The sequence below is a fragment of the Zootoca vivipara genome, chromosome 15, assembly GCF_963506605.1.
Source record: "Zootoca vivipara chromosome 15, rZooViv1.1, whole genome shotgun sequence".
NCBI lineage: Eukaryota > Metazoa > Chordata > Lepidosauria > Squamata > Lacertidae > Zootoca > Zootoca vivipara.
Window position 1 is genome coordinate 34995451 of NC_083290.1, and position 23623 is coordinate 35019073.

Below are 23623 nucleotides of genomic sequence, written 5' to 3' on the forward strand. Positions count from 1 at the left end.
CTGCAAGGTTTTTAGCGGGGCAATTAGAATAAGATCTATTATTTGATTGTTGCTATAAACCCCCAAAATATATTTTCTAAGTTTTTACCTCTGTCCTCAGTACATCTTATTTTATTGCTATGGCTAGTGGCTGATGCAAATAAAGATTCCATCTATCTGATCTCTGCACTTTAATCGGGAAAGCTGCGTTCGCAGAGCTCACCGACCCTTAGCTCGCCAAGGTCTCGCGCGCCCTCAGAGGATGTCTGTGGCGCTCCTCCCAAGTTCAAGTGCAAGGCTGGACTGCACCTTTAAGGGGCAGGAGCGCGCGGGGGCCAGCCTACTAGAGGAAGGAGGAGGCTGCTGCTGTAGGTCTGCGCGCTTTGAGCCAGCGTCTCACTTTCGCGTCCTCGCAGCGCTTGCCATGTGGGTGTACGCGCTCGTGGGCGCGCTCCTCCTCCTGGGCATTTGGAGAGCTCTAGGCACCCGGAGCGGCTCTTCCAACCCTTTCCGAGCAGATTCAAGGCGGCCGCCCGCGCCTCTGGTGACCGACAAAGATGCGCGCAAAAAGGTCCTCAAGCAAGGTAGCCACCGGCCAGCCCCAGCTAGCCAACCCCGGCGTGGGGCGCTGCCAGGGTGGCAAAGGGAGCCCCCCCAAAAAAAAACGGGCTGCTGGGTGGGGGATCAAGTGGCGTGTGAACGATGCCCAGTGGTGGTGGGCAGCGCGGGAGTTCTTAACATGTTTACTCCAGAGTAAAGTCTGTGTTCAATGGGGTTTACTCTCGGGTAATAAGAGAAGGGCTCCTGCTGGTTTCTGTTGCTTCGTGCCCTGTTGAGTTCAGCTCTTGCTTTGCCTGCCAGAGTTCAGCAATCTGGGGAAAAGAATCTGAGTTAGAGGTGCAATAAATCCTTCCTGCTGCCCCCTAGCTCTTCCTGGACCCTGACTACTGCAAATTTCTCCCCTTGCACAGGCGTAGCCAGGAATTTTTGTCACGGGGGTCAGGCCTTTTGTGGGGGGGGGCAGAACCTCAGCTATGTATTTTTATTGTTTTTGTTTTCCTGGGGGGCAGCTGCCCCTCCCTGCCCCCACATGTCTGCCTCCGTGTCCCCATGTCTCACTTTGACCTTAACTCTGCCCAACACTTTGCTCCCACAAGCATCCCCTTGTCACTCTTATCATCCGACACCCCTCCTTAAATCCTTAGACTGACATCCTCTCTCGTCTCAAATCCCACACATGCTTCTAGTCCCTACAGGTCACTGGCCTCCCTCGCCCCGCTTTCCACTTTTACATGAGCTCCCGGACCTTTGCTCTCCCAATTTGTCAGCACCTTCCGCTGTCCAAAGGTTTCCTGGCCTTCCAAGCGTGCCAGGGACTCTCCCGGAATACCAGCACGGTGTTTGGGTGCGACTTAAGGGGGTGGGAGCACTCTGGAGCCGGCCTTTAGGGTGGAGGAAGTAGCAGCATCCCTGCTAGTGCCTTCAATAGCCAACCTCCAAACCTCTGCAACACTTCAGGGATTAAAATGGTGGGTGGTCCTGCTCCCCTCCTCCTTGCCATTTCCAGAGATTTCAGCACTCTGGCCAGGCTCCCCTGCCTTGCAGTCGATGTCATCACTGCCTGCTGGTGCCAAGGTCCTGTGCTTTTACAACCATCACCCCAGTCAGCCAATACGGTAGTTGAACTCTTGCCCAACCGTGTTCATAGCACATGGGCAAAGGAGAATGATATTAGACTGATGCCAGGTGATTGACAAATGGATAGCCCTGTCTAGGTGTCAATAATCCCTGGGGTTTGGGGGAGGTCACGCTCTTGCCTGCTCTCTGAATCTGGTCCTTCTCCTGCCCTGTCCCCTGCCCTCCGGTTTAGGAGAACTAATCAGATTGACCCCAGAGTTCAGTCTACTGTCAGTTTGTTTCACTGAGGCAAAAAAAAGCACACCAAGCACAAAACATCCCAAGCGTTCAACCATGTGCTCAGTGAGCACAAAGAGAGAGAGAGAGCTTTGAATGAAAGGGTGTGCTGTGCTGTTTTTAATTGTAATTATCTGTATGTTTTAAATAGTTTTATTTTTAGCTCTATCAAAAATTTTATTGTATTGAATTATTGGGGGTTTTTCCTATGTTTTCAGCTGTTCTTATTTTTATCTGTATGCCACCTTGTGTCCCTGTCAGGGGAAAAGGTGGGGTATAATTAAATTTATAATTATAATATACATTATACACATATTGACATACACATATCAAGCTCTTTCTTGCAATGAGGGACCCTGGTTGGCCTCACGTGGAAGGTATGTAGGGCCCTTCTCATGGTTGCCAAATGACACAGCCAGCAGATGTGCGTCTAATCCGTACGTCGACATCAGGTGCCAACTCTAAGCCCCACTTATCTGGCCCTCCGAACTCTCCCCTGTCCTTGCTTTGCACCTCAAAGGATTTTGCCTTGCTGGAATATGTCCTGGGAGTCTTAGAATGCTTCTTGCTTGTCTGGGTGGAGGTTAGAAAATGGGAGGAGGAAATGTGGCCCTCAGGCTGAAAAATGTTCTCCACCCCTGGATTAGTGTGATGTAGAAATCAGAAATCAATGGCTAAGTAGTTCTCTCCCAAACGGTGGACTAGCTACCATTCTTAAGCAGTTGCCTAAACAGGAATGAGGAAGGAAAGGCCTTCGTTTTATATACTGTAATCTGGTTAAATTAACTGCAGCTAGTGCCTTGTAAAACAGACACGATGTGCCGCAGGTGGTTTTTACCTTTCGGTTGTCGCTTCACATTAATGGAAATACAGCCAGCAGGCAAGGAGTATGGATCAAGCATGCATATATAAAAGCTAAATGCTGCTTTAACAGAGTCATCGGTTCTCGCCCTTTATCAGCTGGTGCATAAGGGCATCGCCTAACAATCAAGTCTCAAGATCCGTGGCAAAATTATGAGGTCCTCGGTGCCTTTCTTTTAAAGAAAATTTTGTACATTGAGCAACTTTAATGGGGGTGGGGAATTTTGCAAGATTTCCAGCTCATCGGGTATTTTTGCTTTTGAAACAAATCTTTTTTAAAAAACGTGAACAGTAGGAAGCTGTCATGGGCAGAATCAGACCAGTGCTATGTCTAGTTCAGTACAGTCGTACCTTGGAAGTCAAACAGAATCCATTCGGAAGTCCTTTCGACTTCCGAAACGTTCAACTTCCAAAGCACGGCTTCCGATTGGCTGCAGGAAGCTCCTGCAGCCAATCGGAAGCCGTGGAAACCCTGTCGGAGGTTCGGCTTCCGAAAGAACGTTTGGAAACCGGAACACTCACTTCTGGTTTTCGATCGTTCGGAAGCTTGCTAGGGTTTCAGACAAGGGTCTTCTCCAGTGGTGGCCATTTTAATGGAAACCTTGAGCTGTTTTGCAAAGAGAGAGGAACCCGGTAGGGACTTTTTGCTTTACATTGACAGTAGAGGAGGGAAGCAGCTGTAGTATCTTAGACAGGTGAAGACCAGAGGAAGGCGAAGGAGGTTCAGTCGTAGGTGCAGAGCAGATGTAGAAGTTGTAAGTGTTTGCAAACAGCTTGGATGTGGTATAGCAGGAGAGGGGAGGGGAGAAAATAGTGCATTCTTTGGAGACATGGGAACATTCATTTTGGTCATACTCACCTGGAAAAAAATGGAAAATCCAGGATGAAGGCCCAATAGAAAGCACCAAGAATTGACAGAATTGATGAACTATGCTGAAGAGGAGGTCTTTAATAAAGAATGGGGAAAGTTTGTAATTTATTTTGAATGCTATTGTAAACAACTACGTACATACGTTGGTAGGACTGACAGAAAACTTGTAAAAAATTTGAACTATGGATTGAGAAAGAATTCATGGTGTTTCAAAAGAGATGCAGAGGGGAAAATCATTACATTAAGATCCACAATTGGGGGGGGGGTGGAGTCAGAAGGGATTATATGTCTATATATTTAATTCATTTATGTAAAATAAATCTCCTTTCCCTTCCTTCAGAGAAGTGTGACTAGTCCAAGGTCACCCAGTAGCTGCATGTGGGGGAGCAGGGAAGCGAACCCAGTTCACCAGATTACTATTAGTCCACCGCTCTTAACCACTACACCACGCTGGTTCTATAAGAACTTTATAGGTCAAAACCAACACCTATCTTGCCTGGAAGAAGACGAGAGAGAGAGAGAGAGAGAGAGAGAGAGAGAGAGAGAGAGAGAGAGAGAGAGAGAGAGAGAGAGAGAGAGAGAACTGATTGATCCTGGAGCACTGATGAAACGCCCTCCTTTCAACCACTTCAAAATGGCTCCCTCATTCTAAAAACAAAAAGACCTGTATGTTTATGTGTGTGTTTTCAGCTCTGATCTTGTTCGTCGTCCATTCTTGTATTGGGCTCTCCTCCTGGATTTTCTATTGATTCCCCCAAAGTAACATTTCCATGTCTCCAAATAGTGTACTCTTCTTCCTCTACAATGATGCCGAGTTATTCATGCCTTTTGTTTCTCTTTCCCCTCCAGGCTTCTCCAGGGACAAGGTTCCTGACAGCCTGGACGCCATCGTCATTGGAAGCGGCTATGGGGGCCTGGCGGTGGCTGTGATGCTCTCTAAAGCTGGGAAGCGTGTGCTGGTCTTGGAGCAGCATGGGAAGGCAGGGGGCTGCTGCCATACCTTCAACGAGAAAGGTTTTGAGTTTGACGTAGGTAAGGTGACCTAGTCAGGCTGGGCATGGGCCGGAGCAGTTATGACTATATATATATATATATATATATATATATATATATATATATATATATATATCCTTGGACTTGTAATGAGGACTAAATCTTGCTTGTACTCCCAGTATGTTTTGAAGCACAAATCAAAGTGTTGGTGCTGACCTTTAAAGCCCTAAACGGCCTTGGCCCATTATACCTGAAGGAGCGTCTCCACCCCCATTGTTCTGCCCGGACACTGAGATCCAGCTCCAAGGGCCTTCTGGTGGTTCCCTCCCTGCGAGAAGCGAGGTCACAGGGAACCAGGCAGAGGGCCTTCTCGGTAGTGGCACCCTCCCTGTGGAACGCTCTCCCATCAGATGTCAAGGAAATAAACAACTAACTGACATTTAGAAGACATCTAAAGGCAGCCCTCTTTAAGGAAGTTTTTAATGTTTGACATTTTATTGTGTTTTAATATTCTGTTGGGAGCCGCCCAGAGTGGCTGGGGACACCCAGCCAGATGGGCGGGGTATAAATAATTTTACTATTATTGTTATTATTTAATTGCATTAGCTTTATACGACCTCTAAATTGAACCAGTAGACTGCATTTTGCACCAGTTGATGTTCCCAAATCATCTTCAAGGACGGCCCCATGTACAATGCATTACACCAGTCAAATCAGGAGCTTACCAGAGCATGGAGTACAGTAGGACTGGCTTTGGGTCTTGGTTCAGAAACTGCAACTAGCGCAGAATACTTTGACTGGTGGGGGCAGCTTCCCAGCAACAGGTAAAAACAGCGCTGAACGCTCTGCAATGGCTGCCAATGTGCCACCGAGCCAGATTGAAAGTGCTTGTTTTGACATATAAGGCAGCTCAGGACCCAGATACCTGAAAGACCACCTGCTCCTTGATATACCTCCCTAGGCTTTGAGGCCTTTGGTGGTTGCCCTTCTCAAGCGGTGACTCATGAGGGGGCATTCTCAGAAGTGGCAGCCCAGCTCTGCCCTTCCTTCACAGATGTGAGCAGCACAATCACTTAATGGTGTTTCAAAACAAAGCAGCTCTCCACCCAAAAGTGGTGTGCCTCAGTTGGATGATATGGTTTCAGTGCTAAATAATTTAATTTTTTTTTAAATGAGAGCATTAAGACTAAAACAGGTCTTGCATGATATCTAGCACAGGGCTGGAGTACCTCAGGTCTGTAGGGTCAACTATGGCCCTCAGAACCTTCTCCAGACCATGTGTTCCTCACTGACCCTGCTTCACACCCCAAATGTTTTTGCTTGGCTGGAATCATAGAATTGTAGAGTTGGAAGGGACCCTGAGGGTCATCTAGTCCAACCCCCTGCAACGCGTAGCCGTCCCGTGCGAAAATGCAAGCTTGGCGTTATCAGCACCGTGCTCTATCCAGGCATATGTATGCTTGAACTCTGACAATGCCTCAGTGCTTTTCTGGGTGGAGGATAGAAAGTGGTTTGCTGTACACAGGTAACATTTAGATAGAATTGTTCTACCCACCTTTGTCTCTGCCCCACCCACTAGTGGCATGTGGCCCTTGGAAGGGTTGCCCAGAAGGGAGTGTGGCCCTCAGGCTGAAAAGGAAGCAAATCCCTTGATCTAACTTGACGTTCTCTCCCTCACTTGAGCGCTCTCTTTCTCTCTTTCCTTCTTTCTTTCTTTCTCTCTCTTCTCCTTCCCTATCCTGTCCAGCTATCCACGTCCTGTACTTTAAAAGTCCCCTGGACACATGATATCCAGCATCCTTAAATCAAAACTACCTGTGCCACAACCAGAAAGCAGGTAATGTGTCAGGCCCACTCTGTTGGCCATACTGGCTTGTGGTTCCTTAAATTTATTTTTCATATCTTCTGCATATCCAAATTAACCTGATTTGCTCATATATTCATCTTCTTTAAATATACACTCCTATAAAACTGCAGGTTATTACAATAATCCTGCCAGTGTTTTTATCTGTTTGCAATTTATCTGTAAATATTCAATAAACCATTTCCATTCCTTTATAAAAAGTTGATTTCTTATTCTTCCAGTAAGTTTCACCATTTCTGCATATTCCATAGGTTTTTGCATCCATTTTTCCTTTGCTGAGACTTCTGCTTCTTTCCATTTTGGGGCAAGTAACATTCTTGCTGCTGTAGCAGCATAAATGAATAAGTTTCTATACAGTTTAGGTAGTTCTGTCCCTATAATTCCCAAAAGAATTATATACAGTATATTTCTTTTGAGATCCCACCTTTCCATGAAAAAAAATGAAATCAAAGCTCCAAGTATATTTTTTATTTTAAAAAAATCAAATTTAAAAAAAGCATAACCCTAAAAGCAAAGCAGTAAAACAGCACCATAGCTACCAAATCAATTATTTCAGATATTATGCTGGTATTTTATTAAGCTAGTTCATTTTATTCATTTAAAAAGATATATATGCCGTAAAATATCTAAATATCTAAGCCAGGCATCCCCAAACTTCGGCCCTCCAGATGTTTTGTACTACAATTCCCATCATCCCTGACCACTGGTCCTCTTAGCTAGGGATCATGGGAGTTGTAGGCCAAAACAGCTGGAGGGCCGCAGTTTGGGGATGCCTGATCTAAGCAGTTTATCTCTAAGTCCAGATAAGTATACCCCTCCTAGATCCTAAAATTTAGGAGCTACAGTGGTACCTCTACTTACGAATTTAATGTGTTCCGAACACACATTTGTAAGTCGAAAAAATTTGTAAGTCGAATCCCATAGGAATGCATTGGGAGAGAAAATTCGTAAGTAGAAGCAATCCTATCTAAAAATTCGTAAGTAGAAAAAAATCCTATCTAAACCGCTTCCAAGATGGCGGACGGAGCTCCATTTGTAAGTAGAAAAATTCGTAAGTAGAGTTATTTGTAAGTGGAGGTACCACTGTAATCTGTTGCTATTGTTCTTTCACTATAACGCTTCGTGGGTTGTCTTCCAGGGATCCATTACATAGGGCGGATGCAAGAGAATTCTTCCCAGCGCATGATTGTTGACCAACTTACCGACGGGCAGCTCCAATGGGCCCAGATGGACTCTCCCTTTGATACTGTTATTTTGGGAGATCCTGGCAACTGCAAGAAGTATTACCTATACAGTGGGAAGAAGAAATATACAGAAGGCCTAAAGAAACAATTTCCTGGTGAAGAAGCTAATATTGATAGATTTGTGACACTTATAAAGGTAATCCTTTTAAAAGTGGTTCTGGTGAAAGGCCTCTTAAACTGGCTCTCGAGTCTTAATAGGTTTACATTGATAAGGTTTCTTTTAACCAAAAAACCCCAGTTGATTTATTACATTTATATAGTATATTTTCCTCCAAGTTGCTCAAGGCAGTGCACCACACTTCTCCCCTCCCTATTTTATCCTCAGAACAACCTTGTATGGTAGGTTGAGATGAGAGGCAGTGAACGTACCCAAAATCACCCAGTAAGTTTCATATGCTCTTCCACTCAGTTATGGCCCCACTTTGCTGTTTTGCTCTACAGCCACTTCCTTGTGCTTAGCAGAAAAAAATGCCAAAATCCTCAGCCTTACTGATGTCGTCGTTTTTTAAAAAAAGAATTTTTATTCAGTTTTTTAACAATTTAACAGCGCATAACACTTATACGTTCTCAATCTAGATAACAACTAAGAAACATTTCTGATCGAAATATAATAGTACAGTGGTACCTCAGTTTTTGAAAATAATCCATTCTGGAAGACCGTTTGAGTTCTGAAAGGTTCAAAAACTGAAAAGTCAGCAGCTGACAGCTAGGCCTCAGGATCATGCACTCAGCAGAACCCATGTGGCATGTTAGACATCTAAGGCGTGTTCGAAAACCGAAGCATTTACTCCAGGTTTACGGTATCCGTAAACCAAAATGTTCATCAACGGAGACGTTCGGAAACCGAGGTACCACGGTATAGCTATTTAGTTAACATCAAGAAAACAAAGCATAAAAGAAAGAAGGAAAGGGAAAGCTGGGAAGGGGAAAAACAAGAAGAGAGATGAAGAATCTGTTTGTTGAAAATCAGACATTTCTTATGTATGTTCAGGGCCGGTGCGTCCATTTAGGCGGACTAGGCCATTGCCTAGGGCAGGCATCCCCAAACTTCGGCCCTCCAGATGTTTTGGACTACAATTCCCATCCTCCCCGACCACTGGTCCTGTTAGCTAGGGATCATGGGAGTTGTAGGCCAAAACATCTGGAGGGCCACAGTTTGGGGATGCTTGGCCTAGGGCGTCAAAATGGAGGGGGCGCTGCCGAGCCTGCCCCGCAATACCCCCGCGCCGCCGCCACCTGCCCGCTCCCCGAGGAGCTCACAGCGTCCCCTCCACAGGCGAGAGGAGCGCGAGCCAAAAGGAGAGCTCAGCGCCCTCCCGCCTTTGGAGGGGACTCCGAGAGCTCCCCAGCGGTGGCCGCAGTGAGCGAGCGGCAGCGGTAGTGGCGGCAAGCGCCCGCAGCCGAAGCCTTCAGCTATGGGCGCTGCCGCGGCCGCCCACCCGCTCGCCGAGGAGCCCCCAGCGTCTCCTCCACAGGTGGGAGGAGCGCGAGCCAAAAAGAGAGCTCAGTGCCCTCCCGCCCACGGAGGGGATGCTGTGAGCTCCCCAGTGGCTGCAGTGAGCAAGCGGCGGCAGCGCCCGCAGCTGAAGCCTTCAGCTATGGGCGCGGCTGCCGCTGCTCACTCACTGCAGCCGCCGCCGCTGAGGAGCTCAAAGCGTCCCCTCCACAGGCGGGAGGGCGCCGAGCTCCCCCCTTGGCCCGCGCTCCTCCCGCCAATGGAGGGGACGCAGGGGCATCAGTGGCGTGTGTGCGTCATGACGCATGCACCCGGGGGGCGCCAGAAAGAGTTTTTGTCTAGGGCGCAAAAAGCCCTAGCACCGCTCCTGTGTATGTTCATTAACATTAAGATGGAGGTCCTCTGCTGCCTCACTGTGTGCCTCACTGTTTTTCTCTCTTTCTCTGCCCCTCCACCTTGCAGAAAACTGCCAGCGGGAGCACCTACATGGGGATTCTGAAAATGCTCCCGATGCCCTTGGTCTGGTTTGTGCACCACACTGGCCTGCTGGCCTGGATCTCGCCTTTCTTTAGAATGTCAGTCAAAAGCCTTTCAGAAGTGGTGGCTGAGCTGACGGCAAATGCAGACCTGAGAGCCGTCTTCAGTTATATCTTCCCTACCTATGGTAAGCGATATGCCCTCCCCTGCCATCTGAAATTAGCATATGTTACATAAGGACAGTCCCTTTGCCCTTTCTAAGGAGGCAAAAAGGAGCCTCTTCTATGTGTGGGTGGAACTTGACAATGAAGAGAATATCAACACGGCAGCCGCTGATATCAAGAGTCCAGGGTCTCCTCCTTGCCTTTGTAAAGGTAAAGGGACCCCTGACCATTAGGTCCAGTCGTGACCGACTCTGGGGTTGCGGCGCTCATCTCACGTTATTGGCTGAGGGGAGCCGGCGTACAGCTTCCAGGTCATGGGGCCAGCATGACAAAGCCGCTTCTGGCAAACCAGAGCAGCACATGGAAACGCCATTTACCTTCCCGCTGTTGTTGTTGTTTAGTCGTTCAGTCGTGTCCAACTCTTCGTGACCCCATGGACCATAGCACGCCAGGCACTCCTGTCTTCCACTGCCTCCCGCAGTTTGGTCAAACTCATGTTCGTAGCTTCGAGAACACTGTCCAACCACCTCGTCCTCTGTCGTCCCCTTCTCCTAGTGCCCTCCATCTTTCCCAACATCAAGGTCTTTTCCAAGGATTCTTCTCTTCTCATGAGGTGGCCAAAGTATTGGAGCCTCAGCTTCATGATCTGTCCTTCCAGTGAGCACTCAGGGCTGATTTCCTTAAGAATTTATAGGTTTGATCTTCTTGCAGTCCATGGGACTCTCAAGAGTCTCCTCCAGCACCATAATTCAAAAGCATCAATTCTTCGGCGATCAGCCTTCTTTATGGTCCAGCTCTCACTTCCATACATCACTACTGGGAAAACCATAGCTTTAACTATACGGACCTTTTCCCACTGTAGTGGTACCTTTTTATCTACTTGCACTTTGACGTGCTTTCGAACTGCTAGGTTGGCAGGAGCTGGGACCGAGCAACGGGAGCTCACCCCGTCACGGGGATTCGAACCGCCGACCTTCTGATCAGCAAGCCCTAGGCTCTGTGGTTTAACCCACAGCGCCACCTGCGTCCCCCTTGCCTTTGTACTGTCCAGTACTTGTCATTGTGTTGAGTTTTCCCGGGCCTACAAATGACAGCCTATAAGGGTAAAGGGGGGGAGAGCTTAGCATGATAACCTCTTGTCATATGTTGAAATTGACCCTATGTCACCAGCAGAGAAGGGACAAAGAGACAAAAGGCCTTTGACTTCACCTTCTGCCTGATCCTTTTTTTTAACCGGGGTGCAGGCTGGGGGTTAAACCTAGGACCTTCTGCATGCATGCAAAGCATGTGCTCTGTCAATCCACTCTTGATAGATTCAAAGAACCACTGGATTTAGCTTACACCAGTGCAAACAGGACGAGACGAAATGGATTATAAAAATGTTCGTGCAAGTAACTTGCAATTTATTGCTGAGACGGGATAGTAACCAGCACAAGACCTTGACACATGCAAAGATGAGCAAAACATTGTGATTAATGGAAACTACGAAGAGCACAGTATCTGTAGAAGCCATAACATGCTTGGTTTTGTTTTGAGAAAGATGCTGATAGGAAATAAGTTTCTGATATGAGACCTCTTCTGGCATTCAGAGAATATATATGTGCAGGAAAGCTGTATGCAAAGAAATCTTTTTCCGCTTTTGTTTACACAAGTTTCAGTTCTTTTGCTTTGTCTTACAGGGGTGATTCCTGCAGAGTGCAGCTTCCCTTTGCATGCAATCCTTGTCAATCATTTCTTGGAAGGTGCCTGGTACCCTCAGGGAGGTTCCAGTGAAATTGCATTTCACTCCATCCCCATCATTGAACGCACTGGAGGGGCTGTCCTCACCAAGGCACCTGTGCAGAGAATCTTGGTGGATTCACAAGGAAAAGCCTGTGGTGAGTTGCTGCCTGGATAGAGCTCTCTGTAAGAGTCATCGTGATATGTGGCTAAGATACCAGGCTAATAAGTCAAGCTCCTGGTTCAAATACATACCTGCCAAGTTGCTGTCGGAGAAATAAGGGACCGGGCGGAAGTAGCAGACCGGAAGCAGCGCTGCCGCCATTTTGGAACTGGGCGGAGCATGCTCAGAAGTGACTTTTGATGCTGCTTTGCCCAGTTCCAAAATGGCCCCCGCTCCAGAAGTCGCACTGCAGCCATTTTGGAACTGGGCAGAGCAGCATCAAAAGTCACTTCTGAGCATGCTCCGCCCAGTTCCAAAATGGCCGTCGCGCCAGAATAAACCTGGGAAAAACAAAAATATCCATTTTTTCAGCTAGGAACAGCTGGAAAAACGGGGATTTCCCGGGGAATACGGGAGACTTGGCAGCTATGTTCAAATATAGACTCTGCCATGAGTTAGCTCAATTATCTTAGGTAAGCTTCTCAGCCTTGTACCCTCCCCATTTCCGACATGAGGATAATACTGATCTGTCCTACAAGGTTATTATTGTAAGGATTATAACAAGGTGATATTATAATATGAATGCTAATGTGCTATATAAATATGTGTTTAAGTCTTAATAATGTTATCTGTTCTCTCCAAGCGCTTGGCATAGATAGACCCACTTTGCAAGTAACACTAAGCCCCATATTCATCAAATGCAGAGCTGTTTCTGTTCTGCTGCAGTTCAGCTTCCAACCAAAAAACCCCATTGTTCATCTCACTGTCTGATATGGCGAAATTTTACATAATTAATTGCAAAATTAATTTCGTATGGGTTGCACTCTTCCACACCCTTTATTTCAATGCCAAGAAAACTCAGCAAATGGGGAAAGGGGAAGAGGAGACTCTTATCTTCCTAAGAACTAAGGGGAAAAAGAATCCTGCCAAAGCTCTTCCCACCCACATTAAACTTCCTTAAAGACATATAAGCTGCTTACCTGCTTAAACCCTCCCTTTTAATTACACTGACCCTCCTGTGCTGGTGGAAATCATATCAGTATTTTTTATAAATATCCTCCAGCATGCAATACATCTAAAAAAAAATATGGCTGATAGCATGACTTGCCTTGCAAGGTTGTTGTAAGAATTAATGGAAACCCTTGCAACATTGAGGGCCACCCCACAAAAAAACACCTTTTTTAAAAGTACCTCCTTACCCATCAGTTTCTAGCTTCTACCTAGAAATGGTCATTTGTTGAGACTTCCCTGCGACCAGCAGGAAATGATTCCTCCTTTTTTCTTGTTTAGAGAAATCTAAAAGAAATCTTTTATGGACTACAGTACATACATTTTTGCATCTTTCAGGTGTAAGCGTAAAGCAAGGTCAGGATCTTGTCAACGTCTATGCTCCTGTTGTGATTTCTGATGCCGGCATCTTTAACACCTACGAACAGCTCCTGCCAAAGGAATTGCGAACTTTGCCAGGTAAGAGGACACAGGACAATTTGTGCTTCCACTATTGTAGATGTATGGTGGACTTGTGTGGTGTGTGTGTGTGTGTGTGTGTGTGTGTGTGTGTGTGTGTGAGAGAGAGAGAGAGAGAGAGAGAGCATAAAATGCAGACATCTTTGCCAGTTTTCATTCCACAGGGTGGGTGGGTTTGCCCACACACACACACAGAGAAAGAGAGTTTTGTAATTTCCAGCATTATACTGCCAGTAACTACAATTTGCATTTGTGGGTTTTGTTTTGTTTTTTAGAAAGACTACATATCCTAAAGACGTAAGAGATCAAAATATACAATCCTCAACTGATTGTGCCCTTTGATTCAACTGCTAGGAGGAGCTTGCATTTTGTGTGTGCGCTTAGCACTGAATGTAGCATAGCTGGTAAATGTTGCTTTCCCTAAGCTTTCCCATAGTAGACTTTTGCTGTTCTTGGGCTGCTCGTATCAGCCCCAGACAGCTAGGGATAATAGGAGTAGTGATTTACCATCCGGAGGTCCACTCTTAAAACAATAAGTCATTCTTGTCTGTCTTCTCGAGCCTTTTGTTTCTTCCGTCCTCTTTATTACTATACTGTTAGCCTAGGCGTTGCTTGACTTAAGCCTGTCGTTTTCCTCCAGTTTTCCTGTCTGGAACAGCTGTTGCTTGGATTCTTAACTCTGCTTCATCTGTCCCACTTCCTCCCTCCCTCCTTACACCCCTCTGTTCCTCTTTGGGCAGGTGTTCAGAACCAGGTCTCTAGGATAGATCATAGCGTCGGAGGATTCTCTGTCTTCATAGGACTCAAGGGTTCCAAGGAAGAATTGGGGTTGGAAGCCAAAAACTACTACGTCTACCCACACAACAACCTCAATGAAGCGTAAGTTGCAGCAGTTGAGAACCCTGTTGGTTTGCGGTGGTTTGGTTTGGTTTTTTTTAAAAACGGCAATACAAGTTAATCCAGCAGGCCTCTTCTTAAAGTAAGTTGTGTTCGGAGGGCAAATCGGTGAAGAATGCAGCCAGAGGTTCAAGGCATGGAATCTTAGTGCACCATTTCAAATTAGATACTTGTCATGTTCAGTTTCTGTTAATTGGTTCTCATGGGAAACTTACAGGTTCTTGCTTCATACAATTAACTCAAGGCAGTGTCAATTTACTCTTGGCAGAAAGCCAAGGTCTGCCTGGCCTGGAAACTACTCTGATTGGTTAATGACCAGCACTGAACTCTGTTATCTAGGAATGCTAGCACAGTTGTTTCTTGTTGGGTGTTAGGAGTAGGAGTGCTGCGTATGGTTGGAGAGAGAGAGACAGAGAGGATTTATTTTGCTTTGCTTTGTATGCAGAAACTCTGCTGCTTTTATTTTCTTTTAATAAATCTTGCAAATAGTTATTCTGCGTCTAGCCGACTAGTCATTTCCACCTCAACTAGCTTCTGCGCTGTGCAGGAAAACTCTGCTACATTTGAGCTAAAGCCACTAGAGCTATGCCTGACACTTCAAAATTCTAAGATGTCAGTAGGGGTGAGTAATGTCCATTTTGTTTCTTTAGCTACTGTACCCACAGCCCCCCAAACAACCTTGTACATTGGCTCTGAACTCAAGCATGCAAGATACACTTGACTGTGTTTGGGTTGGGTACATCTGAATTTAATGTTCACGTCTTTTTCTACTGGCTCAACCAAACTTTTTTTCTTTTTCTTAAAATAAAAACCTAGAATCATAGAGCTGGAAGAGACCACAAGGGCCATCCAGTCCAACCCCCTGCCAAGCAGGAAACACCATCAAAGCATTCCTGACAGATGGCTGTCAAGCCTCTGCTTAAAGACCTCCAAAGAAGGAGACTCCACCACACTCCTTGGCAGCAAATTCCACTGTCGAACAGCTCTTACTGTCAGGAAGTTCTTCCTAATGTTTTCCTGACCATGAATATTGAGAACTACAATCTGTTCACAGGAGAATGTTTTGGATTTTGGTGCAGAACGTGACTCAGATCAGCACAATGGATATGGCCTTTACCTCAGGAAAGATTGTGGTCAGGGCTTGAAAAGAGACACTGGCAACTAAAAGTTTTGGCCTAGCTAGCCAAAAATCGTAGATATTAGAAACTATGCCGCCTTTAACTGTCCGGAGATTCTTTTTATTTTTATTTTTGCCTCCAGCCTATATTTAGATGTTTAAAAGAGATGATAAGAAAAACTAGAACAACACAGTGAAAGAAATGAATGTATGTAATGGGTAAATGCAGAAATAATTTTTTTAATATATATATTTACTATAATACAAAAGTGACACATTAATAAGTTTTGTGAATCAAAGCTCAGGCAAAGTTTTCCTTCTTGATAGGTTCACTTCTTACATTAATTCTTCAAGAGAAACTGCTCCAGAAAAGATTCCTTTTCTGTATATTGGCTCTTCATCAGCAAAGGATCCCCTGTGGGAAAAGAGATACCCAGGTACAGTATTTGAACAAGTGGTGCAACTTTATTCTTTTTTAAAAGGGATGGGGGGGAGGGAGAAGATTTGGGAATTTGGGGCTCCAGGAAGGCAAGTAGTAGCCCTTGGCTTAATTTCATGCATGTGACGAAGAGGGAGGAAAAGGTAATAATAGTAATAATTTATTACTTTTACCCTACCCATCTGCCGGGCCTCCCCATCCACTCTGGACAGCTCCCAACAGAATATTAAAAACACAATAAAACATCAAATATTAAAAACTTCCCTAAACAGGTCTGCCTTCAGGTGTCTTCTAAAAGTCAGGTAGTTGTTTATTTCCTAAGGCTGAAGGGATGATAGAAATAAACCGAAAAAAGAGGTGTCCTGCCCAGTTTGGATTCTGTTCCTGCTCACCGCTGTGGCCCTGAGGGAATGTGGACCTCAGCATAAAAACAGTTTCCAGTCCAGTCCCTAATCAAAGACCGGCCTGGGGATCTGGCCAATGGTCCATCTAGCACAGCATCCTCTTCTCACAGTGGCCAGTCAGGTGCCCATGAGAAGTCTGCAAGCAGGGCATGAGCACAAGAGCGCTCTGCCCACTTGGGATTCCCAGCATAGCTGTCAAGTCTCCCGTTTCCCCCGGGAAATCCCCGTTTTTCCAGCTGTTCCTAGCTGAAAAACGGATTTTTTTGTTTTCCCCCGATTTATTCTGGCGCGGTGGCCATTTTGGAACTGGGCGAAGCATGCTCAGAAGCGACTTTTGATGCTGCTATGCCCAGTTCCAAAATGGCTGCAGTGCGACTTCTGGCGTGGCGGCTATTTTGGAACTGGGCAAAGCAGCATCAAAAGTCACTTCTGAGCATGCTCCGCCCAGTTCCAAAATGGCGGCAGCGCTACTTCCGGTCTGCTATTTCCAGCCCGGTCCCTTATTTCTCTGACAGCAACTTGGCAGGTATGATTCCCAGCAATTGGCATTTGGGGGCATTGTGCCTCTCGGCCACAGAGGTAGAACACAGCCATCGCGGTTAGTAGCTGTGGATAGCCTTCTCCTCGATGAATTTGTCTAAGCCTCTTTTAAAGCTGTCCCAAGTTGACAACCATCACTGCCTCCTGTGGGAGGGAGTTGCATCGTTTAAATATGCCCTGTGTGACTTTTTTCCCCAAGCCATCCTGTTTTGCTTCAGTCTGGGTTTGACTCAGGATGGTGGGCGTATGAGACAGAGGCCATAGTCATGAATGGGCTGGAGATCAGTTAGATCAAGGCAATGAGAGCTGATGGCAGAAGGCCTGCTCAAGGACAGGCTGGAGGTCAGACAGATACTGGACTGGATCACTGCAGCAGCATAAAGAGACAGAGTCTGCATTAATACTCTAAGGGGGAAATTACTCAAACTACCAGCCTAGAAGAAATGGGTTTTGTAGGGCTTGCTTCCAACAGTCAAGAAGGAAGTTTCTGCATGTGCTGTAGAGGGAAGTGAGGGGCAGATGGGACCCAGCCTGGGAAGGTAACCCATCTAGGAGAAGGGAGACTCTGATCCTAAACCTCCGCTGCCTTGTGGAAGAAGAAAAGGCCAAGGAGTAAACGCTATACAAACCAGTTGACCTACAGCTTGCCTGGGTTCTTCAAGATGTGGATCCTTATATTACTCTACAGGTTGCTAAATTCATAACAGCCGTCCTCTTGTACAAGAGGCGGAATGGAATGTTAGCTGATTATTGATAGTTATAAGAATTTTCTATAATGACGTCAGATATTGATTTTAGCGTGGTGCCTGATATTTTAATCTTAATCTTAAACTTTTCTTTTTGAATTGTTAATATTTGTCCCTGTGAGCTGTGAATTGTGTTATATTATTTGAGGCTTGTACGAGTCCGCTGTTTTATTTGTTTTGTTTTGTTGTGTTTTATGATGGGCGTAAAGCCGAATAAACATCTTTGCTTTGCTTTGCTTGCTATACAAATCCAGAGTACAGTCCCTAAGGTGGTTGGATGGTGGCAGGGCCGTCTTAAGCGCCCCTGGTGCCGTGGTGCGCCGGATCCCTCCGGCGCCCTCCCGCCCCGTTTCCCAGCGCGGCTGCCACAGGCGCTGCTGTGCGGCGGGCGGGCGGGCAGGCACAGCGCGGTTGCCGTGGGCGCGCAGCTGCACGGCGGACCGGCCGGCCAGCGGGCGGGTGCAGCTCACGACGCCCTCCTGGTGGGCAGGCACCGTGGTGCCCTGCGCCACCCAGCCTGGCCGTAGGGCCGGCCCTGGATGGTGGCTTGTATGACTCCTTAAGCTGGTGCCAAACATATTGCTCTGCTTTCCTTTGGACCCACATCAGTGAGGCTGAGAAAGGGGGTCTTGTCCTCTGGGCAGCCCAGGAACTCCATATGCACCCTTTGGTGCTGCTAAGGCACCTTTGTGACTTCGCCCTGGATGAAGACTCTGTTGTTTCTCAAGACAGTTGGATTCCAACAACTGCTTCCTCTTCAAAGAGCTGTAACAGCTGCTGGGAGCATTCAGGCCAATTCTGCAGCCTAGAGGACGCCCTTGCTGTATGGAGCCTGGCTGCCTGTGGTGGAAGAAGCATGATGCCACAGGAAGCCCCAGCAGGAGTCGTATCCTCACTTGACACCTTACAAATCTGTGCATATAGGATTGTGAGATGCCCCTTTGTGGCAACTACAGCGCTGATGAATGCTTTGCATCTCTTTTGTTATAGGCAAGTCCACTCTAATTGTCCTGACGGCTGCAAAATACGAATGGTTTGAGGAATGGAAGGAAGAAAAGGTTTCTAAGAGGGGAGCGGTGTATGAGGCCTTCAAAAACAGTTTTGTGGACAACATAATGGAAACGGTTTTGAAAGTTTACCCTCAAATAAAAGATCAGGTAAGAACACTTGTACCGTGTCGTCAAAGTGTGGTACATCAGAAAAGAGCCAACTTCCCAGGTCTGTAGATAACTTTAAGGATGTTGCTTTTTGGAATTGTTTACATAAGCACCTGGTTTTGGCATTCCTTATGTCTCCTTATGGAGATAGCTGCCCCTGTCCTTTTGAGGTCAACGGAGGAGAGATGGTCTACTGCAGGGGTCAGTAACCTTTTTCAGCCGTGGACAGCGCAAGTAGATAAATAGGTACCGCTGCAGCGGGAAGGTAAACGGTTTTCTGTGTGCTCTGGTTTCCGTCATGGAGTTCCGTTGTGCCAGAAGTGGTTTAGTCCTGCTGGCCACGTGACCCAGAAAACTGCCTGCAGACAAATGCCAGCTCCCTCGGCCTGAAAGTGAGAAACCCCATAGTCGCCTTTGACTGGACTTAACCATTATGGGGTCCTTACCTTTTACCTTCCTTTGATGCTGTTTCTCATCCTGGGTATGAACTTTGCTTCACACACATAGCTTAACCACAGCTTCTTCCACTGCCTTGTGGTTATGAGAGTTCCCATTATTGTCTGGAACATTTTCTGTGGGTATTTCGTGGTCAAAAAAGGAAACTAACTTATGTTGCAACCAGCAGCATTGCTTTGACTTGCCTCCTCTCCAACTACCACCACACATTCTTTTAATAAGCAAGTAGTAAACTGAACTCTGCTTCAGTCCTGTTGACCACTTATTTGATGTTTCACTGGTTACGTGTTCGTCCAGGTCCAAATAACCCTTTTAAAGCCTTAAAACAGTTGGAGACCAGCCTGTCTACGACCTTTGTTCCACTTTGGAGTTCAGATCCACCACTGCCTGAGATAAAGGAGAGGGCCTTAGCAGTTGTGGTACCCAGGATCTCGAGAGAAGTACGCCCGGCCCCTTTGCTTCCTGCTTCTAGGCAGAGAGTGAAGGTTTGGTTTAAGTGGCTTTTTTTCAGAATCTTGGTTTTATTGCGTATTCCGTTACTGGCTTTAAACAGATGTTAGTTTTGCTAGCTTGCTTGTCTTTAGGCTGTATTTTGCTTCCTATAATCCTGGTTTTTATGCAAGCCAGCTTTTATTTTATTTTGTCATTCACTTTCTGTACAGCCCTTCTGCCAAGGCAATCATAGTTGAATATACTAAATAAACAAACGAACATTACGAAAGGCAAGTGGGACCTACAGCCAAGAGTTGCCATGTAGTGTTTTCAAAGTGGCTGGCTGCACCGTTCCATTTCCCCACCCCAGCATTCAGTTTGCATTCTACAGGCCCTGAGCACTCATTCCTCCCTCCCAATGCTGCCTTCTTTTTTAATACCTTTATTTTATTTTATTTGTCCTCCTGCAAACCTTTTTTTTTTTAAAAAAAATATTTTATTAAGGTGATTTCAGTTAAAAGAAATAAAGTGATACGGAAAACAAAGAAGGAAAAGCAAGAGGGAGGAAAAACTACAAAAAAGATACATATAAAAATGAAAATAAACACACACCAAAAGCAATATACGATATTCCCATACATTCTTGTATAGATTGGCATAGTGTTATTGTCCTAGTGCTTATGTAAATGTTAACAGCCTACTACATTTTGTATAAATTCATTCCAAATGTTATCATATTTATCCATACAGAGTTCCCCCAAGCCTGCTGTTGCCTGCTCTTGTACGGTGATGGTGACATTTTGGCTAACTAAGGGTCAATGTTCAGAGAATGGGTTTAGTGTATCGTATGGATCAGGGATGGAGAATCTCTGCCCTCCATCAGCTATGGCCAATGGTCAGCAATGATGCGAGAGTTAGCATCCAGCAACATCCACAAGGTCAAAGGTTCTCTGTCCCTACTGTGTAGAATAGGACTCTTCCAGAAACATGGTTTTGGATTCTTCCCTTCTGCCTTCCACGGGGCAAATAGGTCTTGAGTAGTCCAATGGAGGTGGAGGAGTACCTTTCCCATTTTTTGTCTGATGATGTGAAAATGAATTAGCAGTAATAATGCTCCCCGGACACTTGATCTTTCTCTGTTCAGATTGCGTGTGTCTCTGCGGGAACTCCTCTCACCAATAAGCACTACATAGCTTCTCCGCGAGGAGAGATGTACGGCATACACCACAGTATGGCTCGCTTCCAGCCGGACTTCATAGCAACAGTACGACCTCAGACCCCTGTCCCAAACCTCTACCTTACAGGTAAATGCCACCTCCTTACTTATTCCAGTGTACCGCAACTATTGGCCGTTATAATTACTTTTATTTATTTTAACCTGCCTCATCTCAAGGGCATAGAATAAATAACTTTTCTGCACTGGGCCCGTGTTCAAGATTTGGAGATCTTCTTGCTAATTGGCAACAAAGGCAGCAAAAGCGAAATTCTAAAACGAGAGCAGAGTTGGGTGCTGCTGTCTTTTTCAATGGCATGAACACGACACAGTAGCACAAAAACTACATTAGTGGGGCATGCATTAGGGAGGGAGTGGGCAAGCAGAATAGTTTCCTAAGTGGGTCTTAGTTGGCATTTGAGCATTCCTTACACTTGCCCCAATTCCTGAGGCCTTTGTGGTTTGGTTGGACAGGTGGACACAGATAACTTTATTATTATGCTTTATCATTTTCAATTTTACAATATCTGCACAAATCAAGACAAACAAATGATACATTGCACATCGACTTGCCATCGACTTTCCATGGTTCATTTCAGTTTTCCTTTTCTGCTGCATATTCTAATGGTTCCTTATTCTTTCTCCTCCAGTTTTTCCTCCGTTATATAATTTTCCTGCATTATATAATTTTATTGGGCCCACCCAATATTTTATTCAATTGGGCACCCCTGCTCTCCACCAGTTTATGTACCTTCCCCCAGTGGGTTGTGGGCACACAGCCAGAGACTGCATCTGTGTGGAAACTTCTTCTGCTGCTTCCTTTTCAATAGGGGACAGGCGTTCAGGACATTCTAGAGAGGCTGGGGAAGCCCTTGGCCCTTCACTTGCCCTTCACTTGCCTGACCTGCCTCTTCTTCCTACCCATCCTGTGCTCCACCCTCCAGCTCTGAATCTTCCTCTGCCTCTGATTCTTGCCAGCTCACTGGTATAGGTCCCTGCAAACCACTGCCCAACCCTCTCCTGAGTCAGCGTCTAGCCGGTCCCTGACATCTGGCTACACAAGTCCCTTATGTAGCCCCGTGATGCTCTCCCAAGCGGAAAGTATGTACATTCCTGGCTGTTGACAAGGGGATGTGATGAGCAAAAGGATAGACCGAGTAGAGACTGACAAGTCGCTCTGATGTCTTTGTTTTCTCCTAGGTCAGGATGTCCTTTTAGGTGGTTTCGCAGGAGCCCTTCACGGAGCCATTCTCTGCGCTTCTGCTGTCCTGGAACGTAACCTCTACATCGACTTAATGTGGCTAGGCAAAAAAATCAAAGCCAGCGATGCCGAAAAGAGAAACTAAGCCTTCGGTCTCTACCACACAAATGAGATTTCCTCCTCCCTCCTCCCTTATCAGGGATCTGGAAGCTGCCTGCTTTTCTAGGTTCTTCATGTCCCCAGCAGGGGATGCTAACTGGTGCCAAAACTATACGCCTTAGTGTTATTGCACTCTGTTCCAGTGCTTGAGTTTTTGTATTGGTGTGGAGAAAATGAGCTGCTTCACCCATGCAAATTGCACGTGTACTGAAAAGAGGCACAAACTGGACGGCGCATTTAGTTAACACACACACACACAACACTTCTGCAGTCACAACTGCACTTTCTCCAGCTGCCACTTGATAGAAATAGGTGCAACTGTCTCCATGGTTCACCTGGTTCATGTCTGTGCTTTTTGACGCTCTTGTAGGCCTATGTCCACGTCAGAAAGGAGAAGATAAACAGGCTTAATAATGAAGAATGGATGGTTTTCAATGCATTTCATTATAGGGGAGGCCAGGGTGTCTTGTAACACTATCATCATCATCATTTTATTTGTATGCCGCTTTTCCACAAAAAGAATCAGGCTCAAAAAAGAAAACAGGAATACATCTCAAAATCAACCAGTGCCAAAACAATTTTGTAATAATACAGTGGACCCTCTAGTTACGTACCTCACTGGAGACGTAACTTTTGGGTTACGAACGCGGCAAACCCAGAAGTATATACTTCCCGGTTTTGCCATGCGCATGTGCACAGAAGCACTCAATCAAGCTGCATGCATGCGCAGAAACAGCGCCTCTGCCTACGAACTTTTCGGGTTGCGGACGAACCCCTGGAATGAATTTAATTCGTGTCCGGAGGGTCCACTGTATAATAAACCAACAACATAATAGCAGACATAACATTAAAAGAGCAATGTTTCAGTCCTGTAATTATAGCATTAACAGCATTACACTTCTCAGCAATAGCAAAGTACAGTGGTACCTCAGGTTACAAATGCTTCAGATTACAGACTCCGCTAACCCAGAAATAGTACCTCAGGTTAAGAACTTTGCTTCAGGATGAGAACAGAAATTGTGCTCTGGCGGCGCGAGGCCCCATTAGCTAAAATGGTTCTTCAGGTTAAGAACAGTTTCAGGTTAAGAACGGACCTCCAGAACAAATTAAGTTCTTAACCAGAGGTACCACTGAAATGGTTTTGACACATTCACCTTCGCCTTAGAAACACCTTTCTTTCCCAAGATGTCGCTGGCAGTATAAAGATACAAGGACCAGGAAATGTAGGCTGATGTCAAGTCAGGACAAGTTGAACCCGAGCATTTAGTCTTCCCTTTCCACACACCCCATCCAATCTGTGTCTCCATTCCTTGAGACAGATAAGCACCTTGCTCATGCTGTCCCTGTCCCTCCCTTTCCAATTACCCTAGTATTAAGGTCTCTGAACCTCCAAACCTCAGCCATGTACACTGAAGCTTTCTTGCCCCAGGCTTGCATAAAGTTCAGGCCTCCACTGCATGCTGCCTGGCCCCATAGCACTTGCCTTCATTCCACAGAAGACAACCTCCCCGCATCTCTTTTTCTCTGCTCCTAAAGTGGCTGCTCAAGGCAACAGGGCATTGCATAGCCTTTGTAACAACAAGCCGTTTTGTTCTTCTGTACTGATGCTTCAACCAGCAAAGACATTTTAATTGCTTTCCACGATATTGTGTAAATAAACTGTATTCATTTCTATTGCGTCTGTTGGTTC

The 23623-nt window shown here is 46.0% G+C and overlaps 1 protein-coding gene across 1 annotated transcript; it reads left to right on the forward strand.

Annotated features, from left to right (window-relative positions):
• The first annotated feature begins 347 nt into the window (after positions 1-347).
• LOC118097111 (all-trans-retinol 13,14-reductase) lies at positions 348-23623 on the forward strand. The gene is made up of 11 exons (XM_035139722.2): positions 348-563; positions 4475-4657; positions 7621-7862; positions 9645-9846; positions 11503-11700; positions 13053-13172; positions 13913-14051; positions 15514-15623; positions 18306-18472; positions 20505-20664; positions 21774-23623. The coding sequence occupies exons 1-11, from the start codon at positions 404-406 to the stop codon at positions 21917-21919; spliced, it is 1827 nt and encodes a 608-aa protein (XP_034995613.2). The 5' UTR covers positions 348-403; the 3' UTR covers positions 21920-23623.